This window comes from Eptesicus fuscus, chromosome 16 (assembly GCF_027574615.1).
Source record: "Eptesicus fuscus isolate TK198812 chromosome 16, DD_ASM_mEF_20220401, whole genome shotgun sequence".
Classification (NCBI taxonomy): Eukaryota; Metazoa; Chordata; class Mammalia; order Chiroptera; family Vespertilionidae; genus Eptesicus; species Eptesicus fuscus.
The window spans coordinates 11892015-11916789 of NC_072488.1; the positions used below are offsets into that span (position 1 = coordinate 11892015).

General features: G+C 54.7%; 1 protein-coding gene across 1 annotated transcript; it reads left to right on the plus strand.

The window, feature by feature from the left end:
• The first annotated feature begins 286 nt into the window (after positions 1–286).
• On the plus strand, positions 287–24564 carry CAD (carbamoyl-phosphate synthetase 2, aspartate transcarbamylase, and dihydroorotase). Its single transcript, XM_008162320.3, has 44 exons — positions 287–382; positions 593–732; positions 2473–2602; positions 3939–4081; positions 4248–4389; positions 4570–4741; positions 4941–5126; positions 5311–5423; positions 7168–7313; positions 7565–7696; positions 7813–8046; positions 8178–8399; positions 8548–8736; positions 9236–9360; positions 9524–9654; positions 12937–13049; positions 13503–13747; positions 13960–14206; positions 14554–14652; positions 14837–15061; positions 15141–15323; positions 15520–15738; positions 16009–16176; positions 16749–16931; positions 17036–17140; positions 17791–18030; positions 18272–18353; positions 18631–18797; positions 18935–19099; positions 19225–19356; positions 19571–19772; positions 20120–20310; positions 20412–20552; positions 20739–20840; positions 21184–21280; positions 21901–21945; positions 22045–22214; positions 22318–22392; positions 22863–23075; positions 23186–23311; positions 23485–23640; positions 23729–23830; positions 24018–24112; positions 24219–24564. The coding sequence occupies exons 1-44, from the start codon at positions 301–303 to the stop codon at positions 24319–24321; spliced, it is 6678 nt and encodes a 2225-aa protein (XP_008160542.2). The 5' UTR covers positions 287–300; the 3' UTR covers positions 24322–24564.
• Positions 24565–24775: the final 211 nt, after the last annotated feature.

Genomic DNA, 24775 nt, shown 5'->3' on the forward strand with positions numbered 1-24775 from the left:
TTTCACACGTTTCTCCAGGCTTTGCGCTAGGTAGACCGATGCCTCCGACCTCGCCACCGCCCAGGCCCCGCCCCTTACGTGCCGGCCCCGCCCCTCACGCCGCCCGCTGCCCGCGCCGCCGCAGTCCGCGCCTCCCGGCACTCCTGGGGCTTCTGCTCGCCGCCGCGCACCATCTCCACCCGGGCGCGCCGCTGGCCACGTGTACCTACTCTGGGCTCCCGGTCCTCACGTGGTCCCAGCATTGGCGGAAACTTGCGGTGCTTCCAGCTCTGAGTGCCCACAGCGCGGAGCTCCGTTCCCATGGCGACCCTGGTGTTGGAGGATGGGTTGGTCCTGCGGGGCCAGCCCTTTGGGGCCGCTGTGTCGACTGCCGGAGAAGTGGGTAAGCAAGCCCGGTCCGGCTGCCGCTCTCGTCCCACTCTCTGCGGCCCTTCTCTGCCCAGTCTGCCCTAGCCAGACCCCGCCATTTTCCCGCCTACACAACCCCACCCCACCTCCACCCCCCTTTCGGCGCCCAGGTCCCCAGCCCAGCCCCGTCCATCTCATGGTCAAGGCGGCCCTCCTGAGCCCCAGCCCTGCCTCTTTCTTGCAGTGTTTCAAACCGGCATGGTCGGCTACCCCGAAGCCCTCACAGACCCGTCCTACAAAGCACAGATCTTAGTGCTGACCTATCCTCTGATCGGCAACTATGGCATCCCCCCAGATGAAGTGGATGAGTTCGGTCTCAGCAAGGTAGCCACACCCAATGCCTAGGTGCAGTATTTCTCCAACTTGTTTTGTCCTGATTCCAGGCTTACTGAGCCTTAGCTCTGAATTTGCCTTCCACTTGGGAGAGGGAACTCTAGGTAAGGGACGTGTTATTCCTCCGAAGGACCATGTCTCATCACAAACCTATGAATACACTGCATTCTAGTCTGTAATGCAGTATCTTCATTAACACGTCAACCTCCAGTCTTGTCAACCGTAAACACACTGACAGAATTGACTTTATAAACCTGCAAAATTGAGGCCCTGACAGAACCAGGGTAAGGCCTCCTGGAGCCAGCAGATCACCACGGATGCTTTTCTGTCACGTGTGTTGTAAGCACACTTGTCCATGTGCAGACTAGACTTCCTGGATCTGAGGGTTCTGCCAAACTTATCCTTCAAATCCCTAAGTAACAAGCTCCATAACCATCTTTCCTTAAATCTTCCACTAAGCAGATGTAATTTGAATGTGCAACTCCCTTCCACATAAAGGACCTGTTTCTCTACTTATTGAATGCTTATCTATTAGATAACAAATTTCTGTTATCTTTTTATGTATATAATCCCCTGTGAAGGAGGAGGGTGTAATCATGCCTAGGGATATTCCCTGAGCCTTTATCTTTATTTAGTAAGGTACACTATTTTTATCACACTATAATTATGATCTTGTTTATTTACATGTTACCTTGTTAATTTTCATGCTCCCTAAGTAACAAATTAACTTTGTGTCCAAGGGACCATGCTCACTGTTCTTCCCCAGCGCTCAGTAAATGTTTATTGGCTACTATCAGGTATCAGTCACCTTGTTCTTGAGGAGTTCACAGTTCCGTGAAAAAGACACAAACTTGTTTTGTCCTGATTCTAGGCTTACTGAGCCTTAGTTCTTAATTTGCCTTCCACTTGGGAGAGGGAACTCTAGGTAAGGGACATGTTATTCCTCCAAAGGACCATGTCTCATCACAAACCTATGAATATACTGCATTCTAGTTTATAATGCAGTATCTTGGTTAACATGTCAATCACCAGCTTTGTCAACTGTTAAACACACTGACAAAATTGATTTTATACACCTGCAAAATTGAGGTTTTATGTAAAAAGCAAGAACAGTGGAAATGAAGTGAGCTTAGGTGAGCTCTAAGGAGGAGGCACAAGCTGCAGTGGGTGACTGGGGGTCACTTCACAGAAAAGGGGATTTGTGATCTCAGTTTTGAGTAAAGGAAAATGTCATTTTCAATTTTTAAAAAAATGTATTTTTATTGATTTCAGAGAGGAAGGGGGAGAGAGAGAGAGAAACATCAATGATGAGAGAGAATCATTGTTTGGCTGCCTACCGCATGCCCCCTATTGAGGATTGAGCCCACAACCCAGGCATGTGCCCTTGACTGTAATCGAACCCGGGACCCTTCATTTGTATGCGGACGCTCTATCCACTGAGCCAAACCAGCTAGGGCTCATTTTCAATGATTAATCAGGCACCCGGGGCCCATGTGTTCAGTGTTTCATATGGACCTGTTTCTCTAGTTGTTGAATGCTTATCTAGTAGATAACAGATTTGGGGGGTAGCACTGCTGGTAAAGGGCAAAAGCATGAGGGGCTTGGTGTGCTTAAGGAATGAGAGGTCATTCAGTGTGGCTGAAGCACAGGGTTCATGCCATACGAAGGGAAAAGACGACATAGCAAGGTCTAAGGCCCTGGGCTCTCATGATCTCTTCCTTCCGTCAACAGTGGTTTGAATCCTCGGGGATCCATGTGGCAGGACTGGTGGTGGGAGAGTGCTGCCCCACCCCGAGCCACTGGAGTTCCACCCGCACCCTTCACGAGTGGCTGCAGCAGCATGGCATTCCTGGCCTGCAAGGTATGGTGCAAGCACACGTGTGGTTGGGCAGAGGACCGGTGCCTCGATGGGAAGAATCACGAGAAGATCTGCACTATTGGGACTTGAGTTCAAGGTTGTGATAGAATCTGATTTGAATGTTAGATTGGGGTCTGGAGCCAGGAACTGAGCTCTTGCTCACATGGAAAATTTCAAACGTACAAAAGGAAAGAAGAACATATAATGAACCCCCAGCTTCCATAGCCACCAACTCCGGGCTAAACTTATTTCAACACCATTACTGTAACCCCCGGATTATTATTATTTTTTAATATATGTTTTATTGACTTCAGAGAGGAAAGGAGAGGGAGAGATAGAAACTTCAATGATGAGAGAGAATCATTGGTTGGCTGCCTCTTGCACACTCCCCAGTGGGGATGTGCTCTGACCGGGAATCAAACTGACCTGGTTCAATCACTGAGGCAAGCCAGCTGGGTACCCCCAGATTTTTTTATTTTTTTTTAACTTGAGAGTTTTATTAGGGTCTCCATACAGATAAATCAGGTCATAGTTGGGGCAGGAAGCACATGCAACTCAAAAGCCTCACTGAAAAGTTTAGTGACGGGACTAACTATTCCAGGGAGAGGGCAGAAAGCCCTGAGAAGAGCAGTACCAAGTTCTGGCTACAAACAGCTACCGAAACCTGCAGGGAGTCCCTGTGGGAAAGGGGTCCCTGACGGGAGCACGGCCACACGTCACCCCCGGGGTTTTCGAAGCTTCTCTCAGACATTGTGTCATTTATCCATAAATATTTAAATATCTCTGAAAAAGGAATCCTTTTAAAACATGACCACAATAACATCATACATTTTAAAAAGTAACAGTAATTCCTTAATATCAAATACCCAGTCAAGGTTTAAAATTTTCCCAGATATCTAAGTTATTTTTTCACGGCTAGTTTCTTTGAATCTGAATCTGAACAAGATTGGTACATCGCATTTGATTATATCGTTTTAACCTATGGGCCTTGTAACCTGTTGACAGAAACAGGTCAGTTTTTCTTTGGAGTATCCCAGTCTGCATTTTGTTGATTACATTCCTGTTTATCATTTAGCATGTTCTTTTTCTGTAAACAGATAAATCCTGATATTATTTTCTGTAAACAAACAGATCTGGATTCATGGTACAATTCAGATGTGAGATTCTTGGCGAGAATCCTGGATGGTAGTGAGTTTCCATCAGGATGGCTTAGGGTTTTGATGCCCATAGACCAGCTGTGTGTGACGCGGCTCTGGAACGGAAGTTCTCCTGGAAGTCTTAACCTCATGCTTGACTGAGTTGGGGGAGTGGGATCTCTCAGAGTGGGATACTTTGACAGGAGTGGACACTCGGGAGCTGACTAAGAAGTTGCGAGAACAAGGGTCTCTGCTGGGAAAGCTGGTCCAGGATGGGACAGATCCTTCAGCCCTGCCATTCTTGGACCCCAATGCCCGCCCCCTGGTGCCGGAGGTCTCCATTAAGGTACAGTGGGCGAGTGTTGTAAGCGATAGCACAGTAATTTCAGTCTGTCCATAACCATGGAGAGCCCTTAAGGTAGAATCAGAAGAGGCCTCCGAGTTAGGGGGTTGGTGTGTGCCTATCGATACCCACTGATCACAGCTGCCAACCATTGCCCTTTCTCTCTCAGGTTCCACAGGTATTCAATGCAGGGGGTGCCCCTCGCATTCTTGCTTTGGATTGTGGCCTGAAGTATAACCAGATCCGATGCTTGTGCCAGCGCGGGGCCGAGGTCACGGTGGTACCCTGGGACCATGCACTGGACAGCCAGGGTGAGTAGCTGGGGTCTCTGTGGGACCACAGGCAAACAGTATGTGTGCAAGATCTGTCCCTGGGTCTGATTGCTAAAGCCAACATGAGTTGCAGGGAAGACAAGGGAGATAATGGTAAGGGCTGCAAATGTGTCTGTAGTTGAATACCGGTTATGACGTCATCTTGTCTGCCCATTCCAGAATATGAGGGTCTCTTCCTGAGTAACGGCCCTGGTGATCCTGCCTCCTATCCCAATGTGATATCCGCACTGAGCCGTGTCTTATCTGAGCCTAACCCCCGGCCTGTCTTCGGGATCTGCCTGGGACACCAGCTGTTGGCCTTAGCCATTGGGGCCAAGACTTATAAGATGAGGTGGGATTTATGGGGAGAGGAAGAGCCTGCACTACTGACAAGAGGGGTGGGGAGTCTTGGGAAAGGACATGAGTTGGTGCTTATTAGTGTTGAAACAGAGCAGGAGCTGGTGAGAGTCCTGAGAGTAACGAGAGCTGGGTTTGGTCCAGGGCTGAAGGAGGGCGAAAGGGGCCTGTGACTCGGCTGCTTCCATCCGCAGGTACGGGAACCGAGGCCACAACCAGCCTTGCTTGCTGGCGGGCTCTGGGCGCTGCTTCCTGACATCCCAGAATCACGGGTTTGCCGTGGAAACAGACTCCCTGCCGGCAGGCTGGCTTCCCCTCTTCACCAACGCCAATGACCATTCCAACGAGGGCATTGTCCATGACAGCCTGCCCTTCTTCAGGTGAGCCGGGGTGAGTCTGGCACAGGGCCTGGATGTGTGCAGCTTTGAAGCCTCCTGGGACTTGAAGGTCCAAAAGTAAAGAGTGACAGTGGGCCCCAGTCATCCATCCCACTCCCCACCTCCGAGGCGGCCACTGCCCAGGCCAGTGATGGTGACAGGTTTCGTGATCCAATCTCTTCAACAGTGTCCAGTTTCACCCAGAGCACCAAGCTGGCCCTTCAGATATGGAGCTTCTTTTTGATATCTTTCTGGAAACTGTGAAAGAAGCCATCGCTGGAAACCCTGGGGGCCAGACAGGTAAGCACCTGAGAAGAACTGGGTTGTGGAACCAAGAACAGGGCTGGCTCCAGGATGGACGTACCCCAGGAAACTGATACATGTTTGGGAAGGTCAGGAGGGGTGGGGGGGGGAAGCACCCAAACCAAGATGATTTATTTATATTTCTATTGAAAGCAGCTCCTGATGCATGAGTCCTGGGTTCTGGTTCTTTTTTTATTATTATTTTTTTTTTTTTTTATTTTAGAGAGTAGAAGGGAGAGGGACAGAGAGATGGGAACATTGATATGATGTGAGAGCAGAACATCAATGGCTGCCTCCTGCACGCCACCCACTGGGGATCCAGCCTGCAACCCGGGCATGTGCCCTGACCAGGAATCGAACTGTGACATCCTGGTTCATAGGTCAACACTCAATCACTGAGCAACACCAGCCGGGCTTTTGTTGTTGTTCTCAACTGAGAATATTTTTTCCATTGATCTTTTTTTTATATATATATTTCTTTTATTGATTTCAGAGAGGGAGGGAAGGAGAGAGAGAAACATCAGCGATGAGAGAGAATCATTAATTGGCTGCCTCCTGCACGCCCCCCACTGGGGATCAAGCCCGCAACCCAGGCATGTGCCCTTGGCCGGAATCAAACCCGGGACCCTTCAGTCTGCAGGCTGATGCTCTATCCACTGAGCCAAACCAACCAGGGCTCCATTGATCTTTAGAGAGAGTGGAAGGGCGGGGTAGAGACAGAGAGAGAGACATCGGATGTGAGAGAGACACATCAATTGGTTGCCTCCCGCACACGCCCCAAACAGGGCCAGTGATTGAGCCTGCTACTGAGGTACATGCCCTTGACCGGAATTGAGCCCATGACCCTTCAGTCCACGGTGGGTGCTGCAACCACTGAGTCAAAACTGGCTAGGGCTGGGTTCTGGTTCTGACTGCCATTCACTAGAGCAGTGGTTCCCAACCTTTTTTTGGCCATGCCCCACCTAAGCATCTCTAAAATCCTGATGCCCCCCCACCATGAGATATAATTCTTATTATTCAAAAAGTGAGGAAGCCTAAAAGGCTATTAACTTGGTCCAAAAAAGCTTCTAAAGAGCATGGTATCCATGAGAGAGAAAAATAAAAGAATGAAAGGACAGTTGAAGTACTGAGGAAGAAATCACTAAGAAGTTGTTAAAATAATAATAATAATATGAAGTGATATGAAAAAATGGCAAATAGCCCTAGCCGGTTTGGCTCAGTGGATAGAGCGTCGGCCTGCAGACTGACGGGTCCAAGGTTCGATTCTGATCAAGGGCATGTACCTTGGTTGCGGGCACATCCCCTGTAGGGGGTGTGCAGGAGGCAGCTGATCAATGTTTCTCTCATCGATGTTTCTAACTCTCTATCCATCTCTCTTCCTCTCTGTAAAAAATCAATAAAATATATTTAAAAGATTTTTTTTAAATGGCAAATAAAGTTTCAAAACATATAATAGAGAATTGAAATGCATAAATATGTCACAGTACATATTTATATACTGTACGTGAGGCCCGCCCCTAGGACCATAAGAAATGCAAAAAATTCACTGTTAATAATTCATTCTCAAATTGCCCCCCTTAAAAATCAGATTGCCCCCCTGTGGGGCATGTGCCCCACGTTGGGAACCACTGCATTAGAGTCATTGCTTGTTCTGGATTCTTCTGTGAAACGAGGAGGTTAATCCGGATGATTTCTCTCAGGTCTCACTTAGTTCTGTCCATGATGCGCTTTGTTTCCACAGTTCGAGCGCGGCTGTCTGAGCGCCTGTGTCTGCCCGGGGCTCCCAGCCCAGGCTCTGGGCTTCCCCCGCCACGGAAGGTCCTGATCCTGGGCTCGGGGGGCCTCTCCATTGGCCAGGCTGGCGAGTTTGACTACTCAGGTTCTCAGGTAAGGCATGTCCATCCGCCCCTCTGGGCGTGTGAGACCCAGGGATGGCTAGAGTCTTGAGGAGAAAGGCGGAGGCTTGAACCTTGGTTGTGGGGAGGAAATGAAGGAGGAAGTCTGGGGAATGTGCCGAGAGGTGAGGTGCTGAGGAGGAGGAGTGGCTGTTAGGGCTAAGAGAACAGGGAGGAGAGAAGACGGAGACTTTATAGTCTTGCTGCTGCAGTCGAGGTGGACGTGCCATTTTGTCTCCCTAGGCAATCAAGGCCCTGAAGGAGGAAAACATCCAGACGCTGCTGATCAACCCGAACATTGCCACGGTGCAGACCTCCCAGGGGCTGGCCGACAAGGTCTATTTCCTCCCCATAACACCTCACTACGTCACCCAGGTACGACTGGGGGAAGGCCGGACTGAGGAGGGGGACCCAGGCGGGCACACTGGGTTCCTAAACTTCTTTGATCCATTTCCTAACTGCAAGGTCCTCATGCCCCTCTCCTTCCTCAGGTGATCCGTAATGAGCGTCCAGATGGCATATTACTGACTTTTGGGGGCCAGACAGCTCTGAACTGTGGTGTGGAGCTGACCAAGGCTGGAGTGCTAGCTCGGTATGGGGTCCGGGTCCTGGGCACACCCGTGGAGACCATTGAGCTGACGGAGGACCGGCGCGCCTTTGCCTCCCGGATGGCAGAGATTGGCGAGCACGTGGCCCCCAGTGAGGCAGCAAATTCTCTTGAGCAGGTTTGAGGTGGCTGGAGGGAGGTAGAACGGTGTCGTTTTCTTTATATCTTACTTCCTCTGTGCCCAGGAACCCTCTGTGCAGCCCGCAGTCAAGGCCTGACCTGCTGGTTTATCTCTTCTGCCTCCTGCAGGCCCAGGCAGCCGCTGAGCGACTGGGGTACCCTGTGCTGGTGCGGGCAGCCTTTGCCCTGGGTGGCCTGGGCTCTGGCTTTGCATCCAACAGGGAGGAGCTCTGTGCTCTCGTGGCCCCAGCTTTTGCCCATACCAGCCAAGTCCTGGTAGACAAGTCCCTGAAGGGATGGAAGGAGATTGAGTATGAGGTGGTGAGAGACGCCTATGGCAACTGTGTCACGGTGAGTAGATGGAGACAGGGTGGGAGCCGTGTCGGGCAGTACGACTCTTGTAAGAGCAGAGGCCAGGGCTCAGATCCAGGATGGGTACAGCCACCTGTCTCTCCTGACCCCCTTTGGCAGTGACCTCCATGGGACCCTCTCTTCACAGGTGTGTAACATGGAGAACTTGGACCCACTGGGCATCCACACTGGTGAGTCCATAGTGGTGGCTCCGAGCCAGACGCTGAATGACAGGGAGTACCAGCTCCTGCGGCAGACGGCCATCAAAGTGACCCAGCACCTTGGCATCGTCGGGGAGTGCAATGTGCAGTATGCCTTGAACCCTGAATCTGAGCAGGTGAGACTCTAGGTCCTGGAGCTGATATTCTAGCTATTGGATCTCCTTCCCCCCCAAATTTTTTAAAAAAATACGTTTTTATTGATTTCGGAGAGGGAGAGGGAGAGAGAGAGAGAAACATAAGTGATGAGAGAGAATCGTTGATCGGCTGCCTCCTGCACGCCCCACACTGGGGATCAAGCCCGCACCCCGGGCATATGCCCTGACACAGGGAATCGAACCGTGACCTCCTGGTTTGTAGGTCGACGCTCAAGGAGGGCCCAAGCCATGAATGCCAGGCCCTCCTTCCAAAATTTTGAGGCCTCAAGGCCCAAAGGCCTTTTGGCCCGACAGACCCCGGAGTAGAAACTGGGATTGTCTTTGGTAGGGTTGGGCCTTGGTGGGAGGGGGCTGTTGCTATCCATCCCTTTGGGGAGGGCTGTATTTTCTTACCTTTCTGAGATCTCTTTTAGGTGGGCTTCTAGGCCAGTTACCTGGTGACTGTTCTCTCTCTTTGCAGTATTATATCATCGAAGTGAACGCCAGGCTCTCTCGGAGCTCTGCTCTGGCCAGTAAGGCCACAGGCTACCCACTGGCCTATGTGGCAGCCAAGCTGGCTTTGGGCATCCCTCTGCCCGAGCTCAGGTACAAGGGTGGGGAGAGGTCAGGGAGGTAAAGAAAACTCTCAAGGACAGGGAACATTGGAAGGACATTGGTCTGGATGTAAGGGGATGGAGAGAGCTATCTGGAGGCTCAACTGTGTATCTCCCCCTCTGTCCTTCTGGCACCCCCACCTGATGGCTCCCAGGAACTCGGTGACGGGGGGAACAGCAGCCTTTGAACCCAGCCTGGATTATTGTGTGGTGAAGATTCCCCGCTGGGACCTCAGCAAGTTCCTGCGCGTCAGCACGAAGATCGGAAGCTGCATGAAGAGCGTTGGTGAGACACGTCCGGAGACCCCTCCCCAGGTCACCCACGGGGTCCCACCTGTCCCAGGAATCTGGAATGTCAGACAGAGTTCCCCGGCACGGCCTTTCAGCATCTGTATTAGCAGCTTCTTGGGAATACAGTTCCTCAGAGCTAATAGGGACATTTCAAACGAAGAAAGGAGGTCTTATTACTAGGAGTGGGGAATCGAAGGCATCCGGAAATCTATGCCAGAATACGCATGCCCCCTCCCTCCCAGACGCAGGTCAGACTCTGTGGGAGGGTGACAGCCATCAGAGAATCCCATCTCTCATCTTACCACTGAGTAACTGACGGGACCACGAAAGGAAAGTGTTGTGGCCAAATAGAGGGCAGCGCCAAGAACTGGAAACGACCTGCTGGCTGCTGTTCCTCTGGCAGTGAGGCCGGTTCCGTGAAACTCCACCCACAGCATTTCCTGGCATCTTGCCCACGGCCTTAGGCTGGTAATGGGAGTGACTGTGCTAGTTTAAAACTGATGCTTGGGGCAAACAGTGGCTGCTGTTTTTCTGTGAACTCTCTAAATCCAAGTCAACACAGTGGTAGCCATTCTTTTTTTTTCTCCCCAGAGAGGAAGGGAGAGGGAGAAAGAGGTAGAAACATCAATGATGAGAGAGAATCATTGATCGGCTGCCTCCTGCATGCTCCCTACTGGGAATCGAGCCTGCAACCCGGGCATGTGCTCTTGACTGGAATCGAACCCAGGACCCTTCAGTCCACAGGCCGACATTCTCTCCATTGAGTCAAACCAGCTAGGGCAGTGGTGGCCATTCTTAGCACATCTCCTCTCCTTTAGTGATCCTGCCCTCTCTGCCATGATCACTAAATGAGATTTTTTTTTTTTTAACACAATGTATAAGATGAGAGCAGGATTTCAGAGACCTTTTTCTTTTCTTTCTTTATTTCTTTTAATTTATTGACTTCAGAGAGAGGAAGGGAGAGAGAGAGATAGAAACATCAATGATGAGAGAGAATCATTGATCGGCCACCTCCAGCATGCCCCTTACTGGAGATCGAGCCCTCTACGCAGGCATGTGCCCTGACCAGGAATTGAGCTGTTACCTCCTGACTCATGGGTTGACATTCAGCCACAGGGCCACACTGGCCGGGCTCAGAGATCTTTTTCAAAAAAGAAGGAAATTTAGTGGTGAACAGGGAGTGGTCGGCCTCCGTCCGAGCAGTGGTAGGGCATGCTGGGATTGTGTTACTATGCTTCCTTATCATGTCCTTTTAAGTTGCCTTAGGCCGTCCTCTGAGACAGTTCAGCCCACCACGCATGTGCACGAGCCAAAGTGCTGCCAGCTAAGGACAAGAGCATTTTATTGTGTTCCTCTTCCCATTAAGAGCAATAGTAGCCTTTACGCAAGTTAAGTCTAAGCTCAGATACTTCAGAATTTTTAGAAATCTTACAAGACTGCCAAGTTGTTCCTTCTGGAGATGAATTTGTTATATGAAAATTATAGTAAACATGGGAACGAAGCCATAATTAAATTGTGGCTAAAAGAAGTGGATTGAAAATAGGACAATCAAAGATTGATTCCTAGATGAGACATTTCAGAGTTTTGCATCTATTCAAGTATTCTTGGAATGTGATCTTGGGTAACTTTTATTATACAAGTAAGATACACCTATCATTGAGAAATTAGAAAAGATAGTTTAACCAAAGAATAATCACTTGTAATATTGTCACACAGAGATTAATTTGGGCATATATATGAGTCCAGGATTTTTCTAGGCATGCAAGTATGAGTGTTGGGTTTTTCTTTTACCCAAGATAAAACTTTGATGATATAAACACATTACAAAGGAATTAAAATCACTTATAATCCAGTTTCTTAACACTGTTATTAGTATCTTGGTGTTTTAAATTTTTTTCTAAAGAAACTAATATTAGGATTGTAAATAAATACAGTTGGTAAGAAATACTTGAAAACCATGGAGTAAGTTTTCAGAGGACATAAACAAAACTTTACAGAACAAGAAATCAGTAAACAAACTGGGAGGAGGGGGGAAGCTCCCTCTTAGTAATAAATAGAAATCTAGCCCTGGCCACGTGGTTCAGTTGGTTGGAGCGTCATCCCATACACCAAAAGGATTTTGGGTTCAATCCCTAGTCAGGGTGTGTATGGGAGGTAACTGATCAATGTTTCTCTCTCACATCAGTGTTTCTCTCTGTCACTCCCTCTCTCCCTCTCCCTTCCTCCATTCCTCCCTCTTTCTCTAAATCAATAAAAGCATGTCCTCTGTTGAGGATTAAAATAAATAAATAAAAGCATCATCCTTGGGTAAGGATTTAAATAAATAGAAATCTAGTTAAATGAGATAATCACTTAACAAAAGATTTTTTTATTGTTGTTAATCCATCTGAGGATATTTTCCCATTGATTCTTAGAGAGAATGGAAGGGAGGGGGAGGGAGATAGAAACATCAATGTGAGAGAAAGAGATACACGATTGGTTGCCTCCTGTGTGAGTCCCAACCTGACCAGGGCGGGGATTGAGCCTGCAACCAAGGTACATGCCCTTGACCAGAATCAAACCCAGGACCCTTCAGTCCTTGGGCTGATGCTCTATTTACTGAGCCAAATCAGCTAGGGCTTAACAAAAATTGTTTTAAATGATGATACACGTTTCTTAGAAGGTTAGTTAAACGTATACTTTGTATTAAAGCAATTCATACTTAACAAGAGCCAGAAAATGTATCTTACCTGTTTCCCCTGCACTTCTGGAAATTTATCCTAAGGGTCTAACCCAAAGCATAGAAAACAGCCCTGGCTGGGTAGTTCAGTTGGCTAGAGCATCATCCTGATACAAGATGGTAGGCTTGATCCCCGGTCAGGACACATACAAGAATCAGCCAATGAATGCATAAGTGGAACATCAGTTTGAAAGAGAAACATTGACTGTCCACCTCTTACACGCCCCCTAACAGGGATTGAGCCCACAAACCTGGCATGTGCCCTGACCAGGAATTGAACCGGCAACCTTTTGGTGAATAGGACGTTGCCCAACCAACTGAGCTACACTGGCCAGGGCCCATTTTAGGCATTTGAATTCCATATTCACTAATAAAACATGAAAATCGTAGAGGGCAGAGCTGAAAGCTTAAGATTTCTCCATAATGAAACACCATAAATCTCACCACCATGGGACCCGAGACCCTCCCGGAGAGGAGGTTTACTTGACTGTAAACCATAGACATTCCGGGCAGCTCCCCGACCACCAGGCCCTCAGTCTTTACATCCTGTGTCTCCAGGTGAAGTCATGGGCATTGGGCGTTCCTTTGAGGAGGCCTTCCAGAAGGCTCTGCGCATGGTGGACGAGAACTGTGTGGGCTTTGATCACACAGTAAAGCCGGTCAGTGACATGGTAAGTGGTCACCTCTCCCCCTGGGGACCCCCCTCAAGTGGACGCTGCTGCACTCTGTCCCCAGCCCCAGAGCCCATTCCCAGCAATAGTAGCAGCAGTCATTAGTGGACACTTCCTGTGTTTTCACTGCTGAGAATTTTGGGATGTCACCTCATTTGTTATATGAGGACTATTAGACTTGGTTTTATAGATGAGGAAACTGAGGCTTAGGGAGGTTGTTGAACTTGCTCGGCGCCGCGTAGGCAGTGAGAGGCAGAGCCAGGATCCACGGCCAGGTTTTTGCGACTGCAGAGCCTCTGCGCTGGTCTGCAGTTCCCTCTTCTAAGATGATGACAGTCATGCTCCAGGCTGTCTGAGGTGCTGACAGTAGATTGGGAACATTTTGCTTAACATTCTGCCATCTCCTGCCTCTGCACAATGCTTTGTCTCCATCTGTCTGCCCTCTCCCATTAGGAGTTGGAGACGCCAACAGATAAGCGGATCTTTGTGGTGGCAGCTGCTCTGTGGGCTGGCTACTCGGTGGAGCGCCTGTATGAGCTCACACGCATCGACCGCTGGTTCCTGCACCGCATGAAGCGGATCGTGGCACACGCCCAGCTGCTGGAGCAGCACCGTGGGCAGCCTCTGCCCCCACACCTGCTGCACCAGGCCAAGCGCCTTGGTTTCTCAGACAAGCAGATCGCCCTTGCGGTTCTCAGGTGAGAGATGGCGGCGAGGGCCTTGGGCTGAGCAATGTGGGGCAGTGACCCTTGGTACTAGTGTGAGGCCCTCAGAAAGGGAGAGTGAGGGCTTTGGCGGCCTCTGACCTTCCCTAGGGTATTTTCCTCTGTGACCCCGGCCCTGGGATCTTCCTCCACTGCTCAGCTGTACCCCTCTCCCAGGGCCTCTGTTTCTGTCCTCTTTCCTTTAGCACAGAGCTGGCTGTTCGCAAGCTGCGTCAGGAACTGGGGATCTGCCCAGCGGTGAAACAGATTGACACAGTTGCAGCTGAGTGGCCAGCTCAGACGAACTACTTGTACCTGACATACTGGAGCACCACCCATGACCTCACCTTTCGGACGCCTCACGTCCTGGTCCTTGGCTCCGGCGTCTACCGTATCGGCTCCAGCGTCGAGTTCGACTGGTGTGCCGTGGGCTGCATCCAGCAGCTCCGGAAGGTCCGGGAGCTGGTCTCTCATTCTGTTTTCCCTGCTGCTCTGTTCAGCTCCAGAGGCTGCCTTCCACCCATGCTCCATCCTGGCCCTTTCTGTTAATTGCTCCTCTTTGCATCTATTATTGTAGGGCTTTGGGTTGGGGCAAAGGTCCCCTTAGCCTATCGTGTGCCCCTCACAGGCATGTGTCTCCTTTCCAGCACTTGGTGCCCACTTCTCAATACCTACCGGCGGGGTGCGCTGCACAGTGATTGAGGAAGCTGAGGCGGTGCTCTCCAGAGTAGGGGCTTTGGCTTGGTTTCTCCACCCCTTCCTCTCACCTGATGGCTAATATCAGTCCCTCCCCATTGCAGATGGGGTATAAGACCATCATGGTGAACTACAACCCGGAGACAGTCAGTACCGACTATGACATGTGTGACCGGCTCTACTTTGATGAGATCTCTTTTGAGGTGAGAGGGATGCAGGCTCTCTTAGCCTGAGGGGCCGGGATCAAGTAGGAGTAGCTGGCCGACCTAAGATCCTTTGGAAGTTGTGGATGTGAAGGGTTGTGGTGAAGGGTGAGGAGCAGTGAGCCAGAAGGCTGAGGCCCTGACCCCACGTGTCCCCACCGCTGTTTCTCCTCCTGCCCTGTAGGTGGTGATGGACATCTATGAGCTGGAGAACCCCGAAGGCGTGATCCTCTCCATGGGCGGGCAGCTGCCCAACAACATGGCCATGGCTTTGCATCGGCAGCAGTGCCGGGTGCTGGGCACCTCCCCTGAAGCCATCGACTCGGCTGAGAACCGTTTCAAGTTCTCCCGGCTCCTTGACACCATTGGCATCAGCCAGCCTCAGTGGAGGGAGCTGAGTGACCTAGAGGTGGGCTGGGACCTCGTGGGAGGCTGTAGGGTGTCATGGGTGAGTGCGACCAATCTAGCTAAGCTCCCTGCACCCTTAGTCTGCTCGCCAGTTCTGCCAGACTGTGGGGTACCCCTGCGTGGTGCGCCCCTCCTACGTGCTGAGTGGCGCTGCTATGAACGTGGCCTACACTGATGGGGACCTGGAGCGCTTCCTGAGCAGCGCAGCAGCCGTCTCCAAGGAGCACCCTGTGGTCATCTCCAAGTTCATCCAGGAGGCCAAGGTAGGCTGCAGACAAACAAGTCCCCGAGGGCAGGCCCCTCTCTGGTCCCACAGACATTCATAGGCACAGTGGGCTGGGAAGGCTGGGTTGCACCAAGGCTCTTAAAGCAAGGGAGCATCTGGGGCAAGTGGGAGAAGACAGTGGTCCTTGCTCTACATCACGTTGCCCTGCGCACACACGCATCCCCTACGCCCAGGAGATTGACGTGGATGCCGTGGCCTGTGATGGTGTGGTGGCAGCCATCGCCATCTCGGAGCACGTGGAGAATGCAGGCGTGCACTCCGGGGATGCCACGCTGGTGACGCCACCACAAGACATCACTGCCAAAACCCTGGAGCGGATCCAAGCCATCGTGCACGCCGTGGGCCAGGAGCTGCAGGTCACGGGACCCTTCAATCTGCAGCTGATTGCCAAGGTAGGGAGAAGGGGTTAAAGGAAGGGACTAAAGGGCCACAGTGCCTCCTCGTTCTGTGCTGGCCCCAGTGCCAGGGAGCTCGGCACGCTCTCTGGCCCTCGTGAAAGTAGGCACGAAGGCTGGAGGGACGGGTGGTGGCTAGGACCCGCAGTGTCAGGGTTTCTGACCTGGTTGATTCCCCACAGAAATAAGTGCAGGGATGAGTCGAGGTCGGGGAGGTATGTCAGCAAGCCCAGCCTGGGAAGGCCTGACCAGTTCTTCTCTGCCCAGGATGACCAGCTGAAAGTCATCGAATGCAACGTGCGTGTCTCTCGCTCCTTTCCCTTCGTCTCCAAGACACTGGGCGTAGACCTAGTAGCCTTAGCCACGCGGGTCATCATGGGGGAAGAAGTGGAGCCTGTGGGGCTCATGACTGGCTCTGGAGTCGTGGGGGTCAAGGTAAGGAGGATCAGCACCCTGAGGTTCGCAGGCAGCAGCCGGGAGGCAGGAGGAGAGAGTTCCTTCACGTACACGTTGTCAGTCAGCATGTAAACCCAACTCCTGCTGTGGTAGGCGTTGCTCGGCCATGGAGTGATGAGGTGGCCTTTCACTCTGTAATGGGAGGCGAGAGAAGTTGGGTCCAAAACAGCTTGTTTATAGAACCGTTTCTAATAGACCTACATAATAGAATAGAGATGTGAAAAATGCCAAAGGAGTTTGCAGACAGCAGGTACCACTTCTAAAAAGGGTGACCTGGGACAGCTTCAGAGACACGGTGGCACTTGAACTAGGCCTTGAAGGACGGTCGGGTGTTTGATTTGCAGAGCTTGGTGAGGAAGTGTCCCAAGGGCAGGGGACAGCTGAGGGAAGGCCCAGGTGTGCTGGGGAGGCAGCTGGTGGTGGGTGTAGGGCACGCGCGCAGCAGCAGCAGGCACGCTAACCCCGCTGTTTGGATGGGACCCAGGAGAGGGTCTGTGGCTGCCTCTGCCACTGTGGGGAGGCGGCCCCTCTCTCACCTCCTGCTCCCTCAGGTGCCCCAGTTTTCCTTCTCCCGCCTGGCGGGTGCTGACGTGGTGTTGGGTGTGGAAATGACCAGCACCGGGGAAGTGGCCGGCTTTGGGGAGAGCCGCTGCGAGGCCTACCTCAAGGCCATGCTAAGCACTGGCTTTAAGATCCCCAAGAGGAACATCTTGCTGACCATTGGCAGCTATAAGGTACAGAATTGGGGGTGGGGGCACTCAGAGAGATGGGGGCGGATGGCCTGGCCTTGAAGTGGGAGCCTGGAGAAGCATAACCTCATCTTCCTCTGCTTGGTCAGAACAAGAGTGAGCTGCTCCCAACTGTGCGGCTGCTGGAGAGCCTGGGCTACAGCCTCTATGCCAGTCTGGGCACCGCCGACTTCTACACCGAGCATGGCGTCAAGGTACTGGCTCCACGGCCTCCCCACACTGCCCTGCAAGGGTTTGAAAGCACCAAAGAATTCTCTCCCTCTTCCCCTGCTTTTATTGTTATTGTGCAAGTCATGTATATTCCACTCAGAGAAAGTAGAATATGCAGAAAAGCAAAGAGAAAAAGCCCTGAGATTTCTCTATCACTGTTAACATCTATATATATAAAAGCCTAAGCAACTATTAAGGCTGGACGACCTGCCCGGAGCTGATATGCGTAATGACCACCAGGGGGCAGATGCTCAACGCAGTAGCTGCCCCCTGGTGGTCGGTGCACTCCCACAGCCAACCTCCTCCTGGCCCTGATCCCCAGCCAGGCCGAGGGATCCCCACCCGTGCACGAATTCATGCACCGGGCATCTAGTTCTAATATATTTCCTTCCAGAATTTTATCTATTTGTGTGTGTATGTACGTGTGTATGTGTGTGTGTGTGTGTGTAGACTCATCCTGCACAGAGTCCTTCATCACCAAGTTTAGATGTCTTCCCTGTCAAGAAAAGGGAAGGCAGCCCTGGTCCCCACCCAGTCTTCTCATGGGCTCCCGGGCCTCCTCCCCTCCCTTCAGGCTGGCCTTCCTGACCCTAGCCAGGCTCAGATTGGCCCCGCCCTTGTCTCTGGGCCCCAGGTAACAGCTGTGGACTGGCACTTTGAGGAGGCAGTCGATGGTGAGTGCCCACCACAGCGAAGCATCTTGGAGCAGCTGGCAGAGAATCACTTTGAGCTGGTGATTAACCTGTCCATGCGTGGAGCTGGGGGCCGCCGTCTTTCTTCCTTCGTCACCAAGGGCTACCGTACCCGACGTCTGGCCGCTGACTTCTCTGTGCCCCTCATCATTGACATCAAATGCACCAAACTGTTTGTGGAGGTAACTGAGCCCGGGTGCAGGGAGGGAGACAGCCGGTGCTAATGGGGAGGAGGGAGAAGTGGGCATGTTGTGGGCTGGGAAATCTCAGAATGAAGCAGCCAGGCGAATAATACAACTTCATGGCTGCAGAGAGAGAAGGTGAAGATAGAGAGGCAGGAGCCTGGTTTATGGGAAACCCAGTCCCTACCTACACCTCCCAGGGTGCCCTTAAATCAGAGCTGACCGTGCTTTCCATCTGCAGGCTCTGGGCCAGATCGGGCCAGTCCCTCCCATGAAGGTGCATGTTGACTGCATGACCTCCCAAAAGCTCGTGCGGCTACCTGGTAGGTGCAGCTCAGGAGGACTGGCTCTGGCCGCTGGGAACAGCTGTCAGAGACCCTGGTGTGGTGGGGGATGGCCGCGGGCCCACTCCCTGCCCTGGACTGCACAGAGTGGACGCCCAGAATCTTGGTCACTCAGCTCCTTCACTCCCCAGCGCACAGTGCCCTTGACTGAGTTACCTCCCCACCTCTCGCTTTCACTTTCCTGCCGCCCAGTCACCTCCTGGATGCCCTTCGTGTGTGAATCTTCCTCTGATCTTACCGCCCCCCGTCCTCCCAGGACTGATCGATGTCCATGTGCACCTGCGGGAGCCAGGTGGCACGCACAAGGAGGACTTTGCCTCGGGCACAGCTGCCGCCCTGGCTGGAGGCGTCACCATGGTGTGTGCCATGCCTAATACCCGGCCCCCCATCATCGATGGCCCTGCTCTGGCCCTGGCCCAGAAGGTGAGCTCTCGCACCCCTGCTTCATGGTGACCCACGTGTCCCCACCAGCCTCCCCTTCCCCCTCCCCAGGGGCCCAGGCCACTGGTGCCAGACTGGCATGGGTGCGCTGGGCCCTTATCTCACACTGTCCTCCCCAGCTGGCAGAGGCTGGTGCCCGCTGCGACTTTGCCTTATTCCTCGGAGCCTCGTCGGAAAATGCAGGGACCCTGGGTCCGGTGGCCGGGTCTGCTGCAGGGCTGAAGCTCTACCTCAACGAGACCTTCTCCGAGCTGCGGCTGGACAGCGTGGACCAGTGGATGGAGGTAGGGAGTTGGCAGTGGAGGGAGGCAGCCGGACAATCCCTGCTGGCTGGAGGGCCGACAGCAGTGAGGAGCCAAGAGCTCTGTGAGGGCTCCAGGCTCTCCCAGAAAATTCTTTCTGCCCCCAGCATTTCGAGACGTGGCCTTCCCACCTTCCTATTGTGGCCCACGCGGAGCGGCAGAGTGTGGCCGCCGTCCTCATGGTGGCTCAGCTGACCCAGCGCTCGGTGCACATCTGTCACGTGGCACGGAAGGAGGAGGTGAGGTACTCCAGAGGCCCTGGTGCCCCTGTGCTGTCCCAGTAACACCAGGAGGTCAGGGCAGTCCTTGGGGGCAGTAGAGGGTCTGAGGAGCCTGGAGCTAGACCCTCAGCTTGTCCGCCCCATAACTTTTCAAGAAGGGATGTTGGCCGCGGGGCTTGTAGGGCAGGGCATAGGGAGAGGCCTCCTCTGCATTTCCGTGCTCTCCCCCCAGATCCTGCTGATTAAAGCCGCAAAGGCCCAGGGGCTGCCCGTGACCTGCGAGGTGGCGCCCCACCATCTGTTCCTGAGCCGGGATGACCTGGAGCACCTGGGGCCTGGGAAGGGGGAGGTCCGGCCGGAGCTGGCCTCCCGGCAGGACGTGGAGGCCCTGTGGGAGAACATGGCCGTCATCGACTGCTTTGCCTCAGACCATGGTGAGAGGGCCCGCAGTGTGCCTCCTCCTGCCCCCCCAGGGATCTGGGCCAGGCCCCGGCCCCATGAAGACTGGGACTTGATCTGTGCAATACCCCAGCCCCTAATACAGTGCCTGGTGCGTGGTAGGTGCTTGATAAATGTTCAGTGAAAGAAGGAACGAGCAAATAAGTAAAATGGTGCACGAGAGACCATGGGTGGGGTGGGGCCCCAGAAGATGGCATAGACCCCGTTTACCCATTTTCCGGCCCCCAGAGAAAAGGAGTGCCGGAGGGAGGCGGCAGTCCTGGCGTGGTGTGGCTCCCAGAGGTGGGGGTGATTGGTGCTGAGGGTCTGCTCTTTCTCCCAGCCCCCCACACCTTGGAGGAGAAGTGTGGGTCCCGGCCTCCCCCTGGCTTCCCCGGGCTGGAGACCATGCTGCCGTTGCTGCTGACGGCTGTGAGCGAGGGCCGGCTCAGTCTGGACGACCTGCTGCAGCGCCTGCACCACAACCCTCGGCGGATCTTTCACCTGCCCCCGCAGGAGGACACCTACGTGGAGGTGGGGGTGGCGGGATGAGGGCCCGGAGCGGTGGGGGACTCTCCAGCCCTGGGCCTCTCCCGTGGGGGGTCTTTCCCTCGCCTCACTCCTGACTCTGGCAGGTGGACCTGGAGCATGAATGGACAGTCCCCGGCCACATGCCCTTCTCCAAGGCCCACTGGACACCCTTTGAGGGGCAGAAGGTGAAGGGCACCGTTCGGCGCGTGGTCCTGCGAGGAGAGGTTGCCTACATTGATGGGCAGGTACGTGTGTGGCCGGTGCACAGTCCCAGTTGTGTCCTTTCATCCCGCCCAGCACGTCTGTGCTGCCCCACCGCCCCCTCCAGCCGCCCTGGCACAGACCCCAGGGCACTCTTTCTCCTTGCTGGCTTCATTCCTTCAATCCCAGCCGGGCTCTCCTCACTCCCCGCCCCTGCCTTCTGCCTGCAGGTTCTGGTGCCCCCGGGCTACGGACAGGATGTTCGCAAGTGGCCTCAGGGAGCTGTTCCCCAGCTCACGCCCTCAGTCCCTGCCACCAGTGAGGTCACCACGGTACACACGCTGCTGGGCTGGGGGGAGTCTGGGAGTGGCAGCCAGGGCTGGGGTTTCAGGGCGGAAGGCTCTTTACTTGACAGTTAAAATCCCCACCACCTGCTTCTGTCTGCTGCAGACCACAGAATTAACTGTCAGTTTAGGAGGTTGCCCGTGGGAAACAGACCCATTAACCAGAGATCTCGGGGGCCGGTGGTGGGGCCAGCACGCGCCTCTAGAAAGCGGAGTGCCTGCCCGGGAATGGAGTCTGTGGACACTGAGCAGTTGGCTTTTCACGATGGGGTGAACTTGAGAAGGGGTTGGGTCGGGTTTTCCAAACACGAGACCGGTGTTTGCTCTGCAGACGCCTGAAAGGCCCCGCCGGGGCATCCCAGGGCTTCCTGACGGCCGCTTCCACCTGCCGCCCCGAATCCACCGAGCCTCGGACCCCGGTCTGCCAGGTAAGAGGCCATCATGTTGGTGCACCACCTGGATGTGGAGATGTGTGGGCAGCCTCTCTCCCCTGCACCCCCAGTGTCCCGGATGGACCAGTGGCCTGGGAGCTGATCCAGGCCCTCCCCTCCCAGCACCTCATCGTTACCTCCTTACCCCGTCTTTCCTGCCATCCCCCATCCCAGTCTGATCCACTGTTTCAGCCTTTGCCTAAATCAGTCTGCCCAGCGTCAGGCCGGCCCCACGGCTTCCTCTCACCGGCCCTTTTTGTTGTGGGCAGCTGCATTCCTGCGCCTGGGAGCTGAGCTCCCACGGGGCAGCAGAGCGTGGGGTAAATCCAGGGGGTCGGTGATGTGAGCCTGGCCATCCCCTTCCCTAGGATCCCTTTGCCACTTGGGAGGGCCCGGGGGGGTTGGGGGCCACTGCTGACCTACAGCAGCCCCCTGGGAGATCATGTGTGTCCCCAGAGCTGCTAGTCCTTTGCCTCCCCTAACCTGCTAGAGCTACTGTGGTGTGAGCCAGTGTAACACAGACTCTGTGATTCAGAGTCCGGGGCGGTCCGGGGGGCACGGGGGCTCTTCTCAGCACTCAGCCCCAGGCTTACATCTATGCTGTTGCCCGTTTGCAGCCGAGGAGCCAAAGGAAAAGGTGTCTCGGAAGGCAGCTGAGCCAGGTGAGAGGCCCCCCTGACACACTCGCCTTGGGGACCTCTGATCCGGCCTGGCAGGAGGGACACTCTGACCAGCCTCTTCTGCCCCGTCCCTCACAGCAGAGCTGATGGGAACCCTTGATGGCACCTGCTACCCTCCACCACCAGTACCTAGACAGGCATCACCCCAGAACCTGGGGACCCCTGGCCTGCTGCACCCCCAGACCTCACCCCTGCTACACTCATTAGTGGGCCAACATATCCTGTCCGTCCAGCAGTTCACCAAGGACCAGGTGCCTGGGGCGGGGGACCGGGACACCAGAGCGAAAGGATCTGGCAGCTTGGGGCCGGGACCTCCAGGCGCTGCCCTCCCAGCTGACCCCGGGTCTTTCTTAGATGTCTCACCTGTTCAATGTGGCCCACACGCTGCGCATGATGGTGCAGAAGGAGCGGAGCCTCGACATCCTCAAGGTCAGGGTCGGGCTGTGGGCTGAGGATCCCGGCCCCGGTCAGCCGGGCTGTGCGGTGGTCGGGGGGCCTCCCTCCCCTGCTGTAAGCCCCTCGTGTGAGTCCGAACCTCCCACTCACTCAGCTTTCTCTGCTGGGAGGGCCTGCCGCCCCAGGCCCCACGTCTGTCCTGTCAGCATGCAGCTGACTCGCGAAGCCCTGAGCGTCCGCCCCCTCACCTGGTCCCCTGGTCTGTGCGGATGGACTCGTGGGGGAGAGCTGGGACGTTTGCTTTTCTCCCCGAGAATGTGTCTCATTCAGACTCTTAGCAAGGGCTTTTTGGAGGCACAGCCTTCAGCTCAGCATGACACAGATGGTGGAATTCATGGGGAGGTTTGCGGGGGGGATCCTCTCGGCACTCCTCTTGTGTAAGCTGGGGAGAGGCAGCCTGTGTGTTCCCTGAGAGGAACACACGTACCATCCCTCTCCCCCAGGGGAAGGTGATGGCCTCCATGTTCTACGAGGTGAGCACGAGGACCAGCAGCTCCTTTGCAGCAGCCATGGCCCGGCTGGGGGGCGCTGTGCTCAGCTTCTCCGAAGCCACATCCTCCGTCCAGAAGGGTGAATCCCTGGCCGACTCCGTGCAGACCATGAGCTGCTACGCGGACGTCGTGGTGCTTCGGCACCCGCAGCCCGGAGCAGTGGAGGTGAGGCCGGTGCCCGGGGACCGGGGGGGGGCGGGGGGCGGGGGGGGGGGGGGGCCCTGGGGCAGGGAGACGCAGAGGGCAGGACTCCCCTCCCTTGTGCCGGTTCACAGCTGGCAGCCAAGCACTGCCGGAGGCCAGTGATCAACGCTGGGGATGGGGTTGGAGAGCATCCCACCCAGGCCCTGCTGGACATCTTCACCATCCGGGAGGAGCTTGGCACTGTCAACGGCATGACGGTGAGGGTGTGGCCTGCCCGGGGAAGGCCTGGCGAGGGAGGCGGGGGAAGTCGCTCCTTTATCCCGGGCATGCTGCATCAAGGAGGCCCCCATCCGGGCCTGAGGCCAAAGCTGTGAAACGGGCAGGGGGTGCTCAGTCTGGGGGCCCTCTTGTGACGGGGTTCCTCCCCTAGATCACTATGGTGGGGGACCTGAAGCACGGACGCACAGTGCATTCCCTGGCTTGCCTGCTCACCCAGTACCGAGTCAGCCTGCGCTACGTGGCGCCTCCCAGCCTGCACATGCCCCCCGATGTGTGGGCCTTTGTGGCCTCCCGTGGCACCAAGCAGGTGAGACCCCAGGAGGCCGTGGGGACATGGGTCAGGCAGGCAGAACCGGCCTGCACTCACCCCGCTCGGCCTCGCCCTCGCCCTCCAGGAGGAGTTTGAGAGCATCGAGGCGGCGCTGCCCGACACCGACGTGCTCTACATGACGCGGATCCAAAAGGAGCGCTTCGGCTCCACCCAGGAGTATGAAGCTGTGAGTGCCGGGGTGCGGGAGCCAGGGCTGGTGCGCGGGCACCCGGACAGGAGGCCGGGCTCCTGGAGCTGGGTCAGCGCCCTTGGTTGTGGTCATGGCGTGTGGGTGTGGAGAGGACCTGGGGAGCCGGGGCTGTGGCCTCAGCCTCCCTGCCCGGAGGTGCTGACAGGGCCCCTGTCTGTCTCAGTGCTTTGGCCAGTTCATCCTCACTCCCCACATCATGACCCGGGCCAAGAAGAAGATGGTGGTGATGCATCCAATGCCCCGCGTCAATGAGATCAGGTGACGTGACGTCAGCGTTGAGGCTCCCCCGGGGGCTGGCTGGGGAGGGCCCTGAGGCCTGGAAGGCCATCGCGGGCTTCGTGGTGACTCTCGCCTTCTCTCGCAGCGTGGAGGTGGACTCGGACCCCCGAGCAGCCTACTTCCGCCAGGCCGAGAACGGCATGTACATACGCATGGCTCTGTTAGCCACCGTGCTGGGCCGCTTCTAGGGCCGCTCCTCAGCCTCTGGCCCTGATGCTGGGTGCGGAATCCGGTGCCCCCCACGGGGGCCGCACACGTCGATGCTCTGGGGTATCCAGGTAGCTCACGTGCTCATGTGCACACACGTGCAGACCACACTCCTGGTATTGGACTGGACTGAGCTCCAGCATGGGGATCAAACCTGTCTCCCTCTTGCACCTCAATTCTGTACAGTTTTTCTACTGACTAAATAAATAGCTTAGCTGCCTCTAGTCCTGCTTCCTTGCATGTCTTCTGGCTTTAGCATAGGATGCCAAGTGTAATAAGCAGAGCTTCCTTCCAGCAAATGAGAACTGGCAGGCTCCTGCTCTAGCCAGGGCTGAGCAGCCAAGCTCAGCATTATCGGAGTCGTGGCTCTTTGGGGTCTGGGCAGGAACATGCTGTTCTGCTGGAGCCCTGAGCCACACGGATAGATGTGCAGCC

Excerpts from the sequence above, each read along its gene's own strand:
- CAD (XM_008162320.3), top strand. The coding sequence starts at position 301 with ATGGCGACCCTGGTGTTGGAGGATGGGTTGGTCCTGCGGGGCCAGCCC. Across the intron at positions 5,424-7,167 it reads AAACCCTGGGGGCCAGACAG|TTCGAGCGCGGCTGTCTGAG; the intron begins GTAAGCACCTGA and ends TTGTTTCCACAG. Across the intron at positions 13,748-13,959 it reads ATCGCCCTTGCGGTTCTCAG|CACAGAGCTGGCTGTTCGCA; the intron begins GTGAGAGATGGC and ends TCTTTCCTTTAG.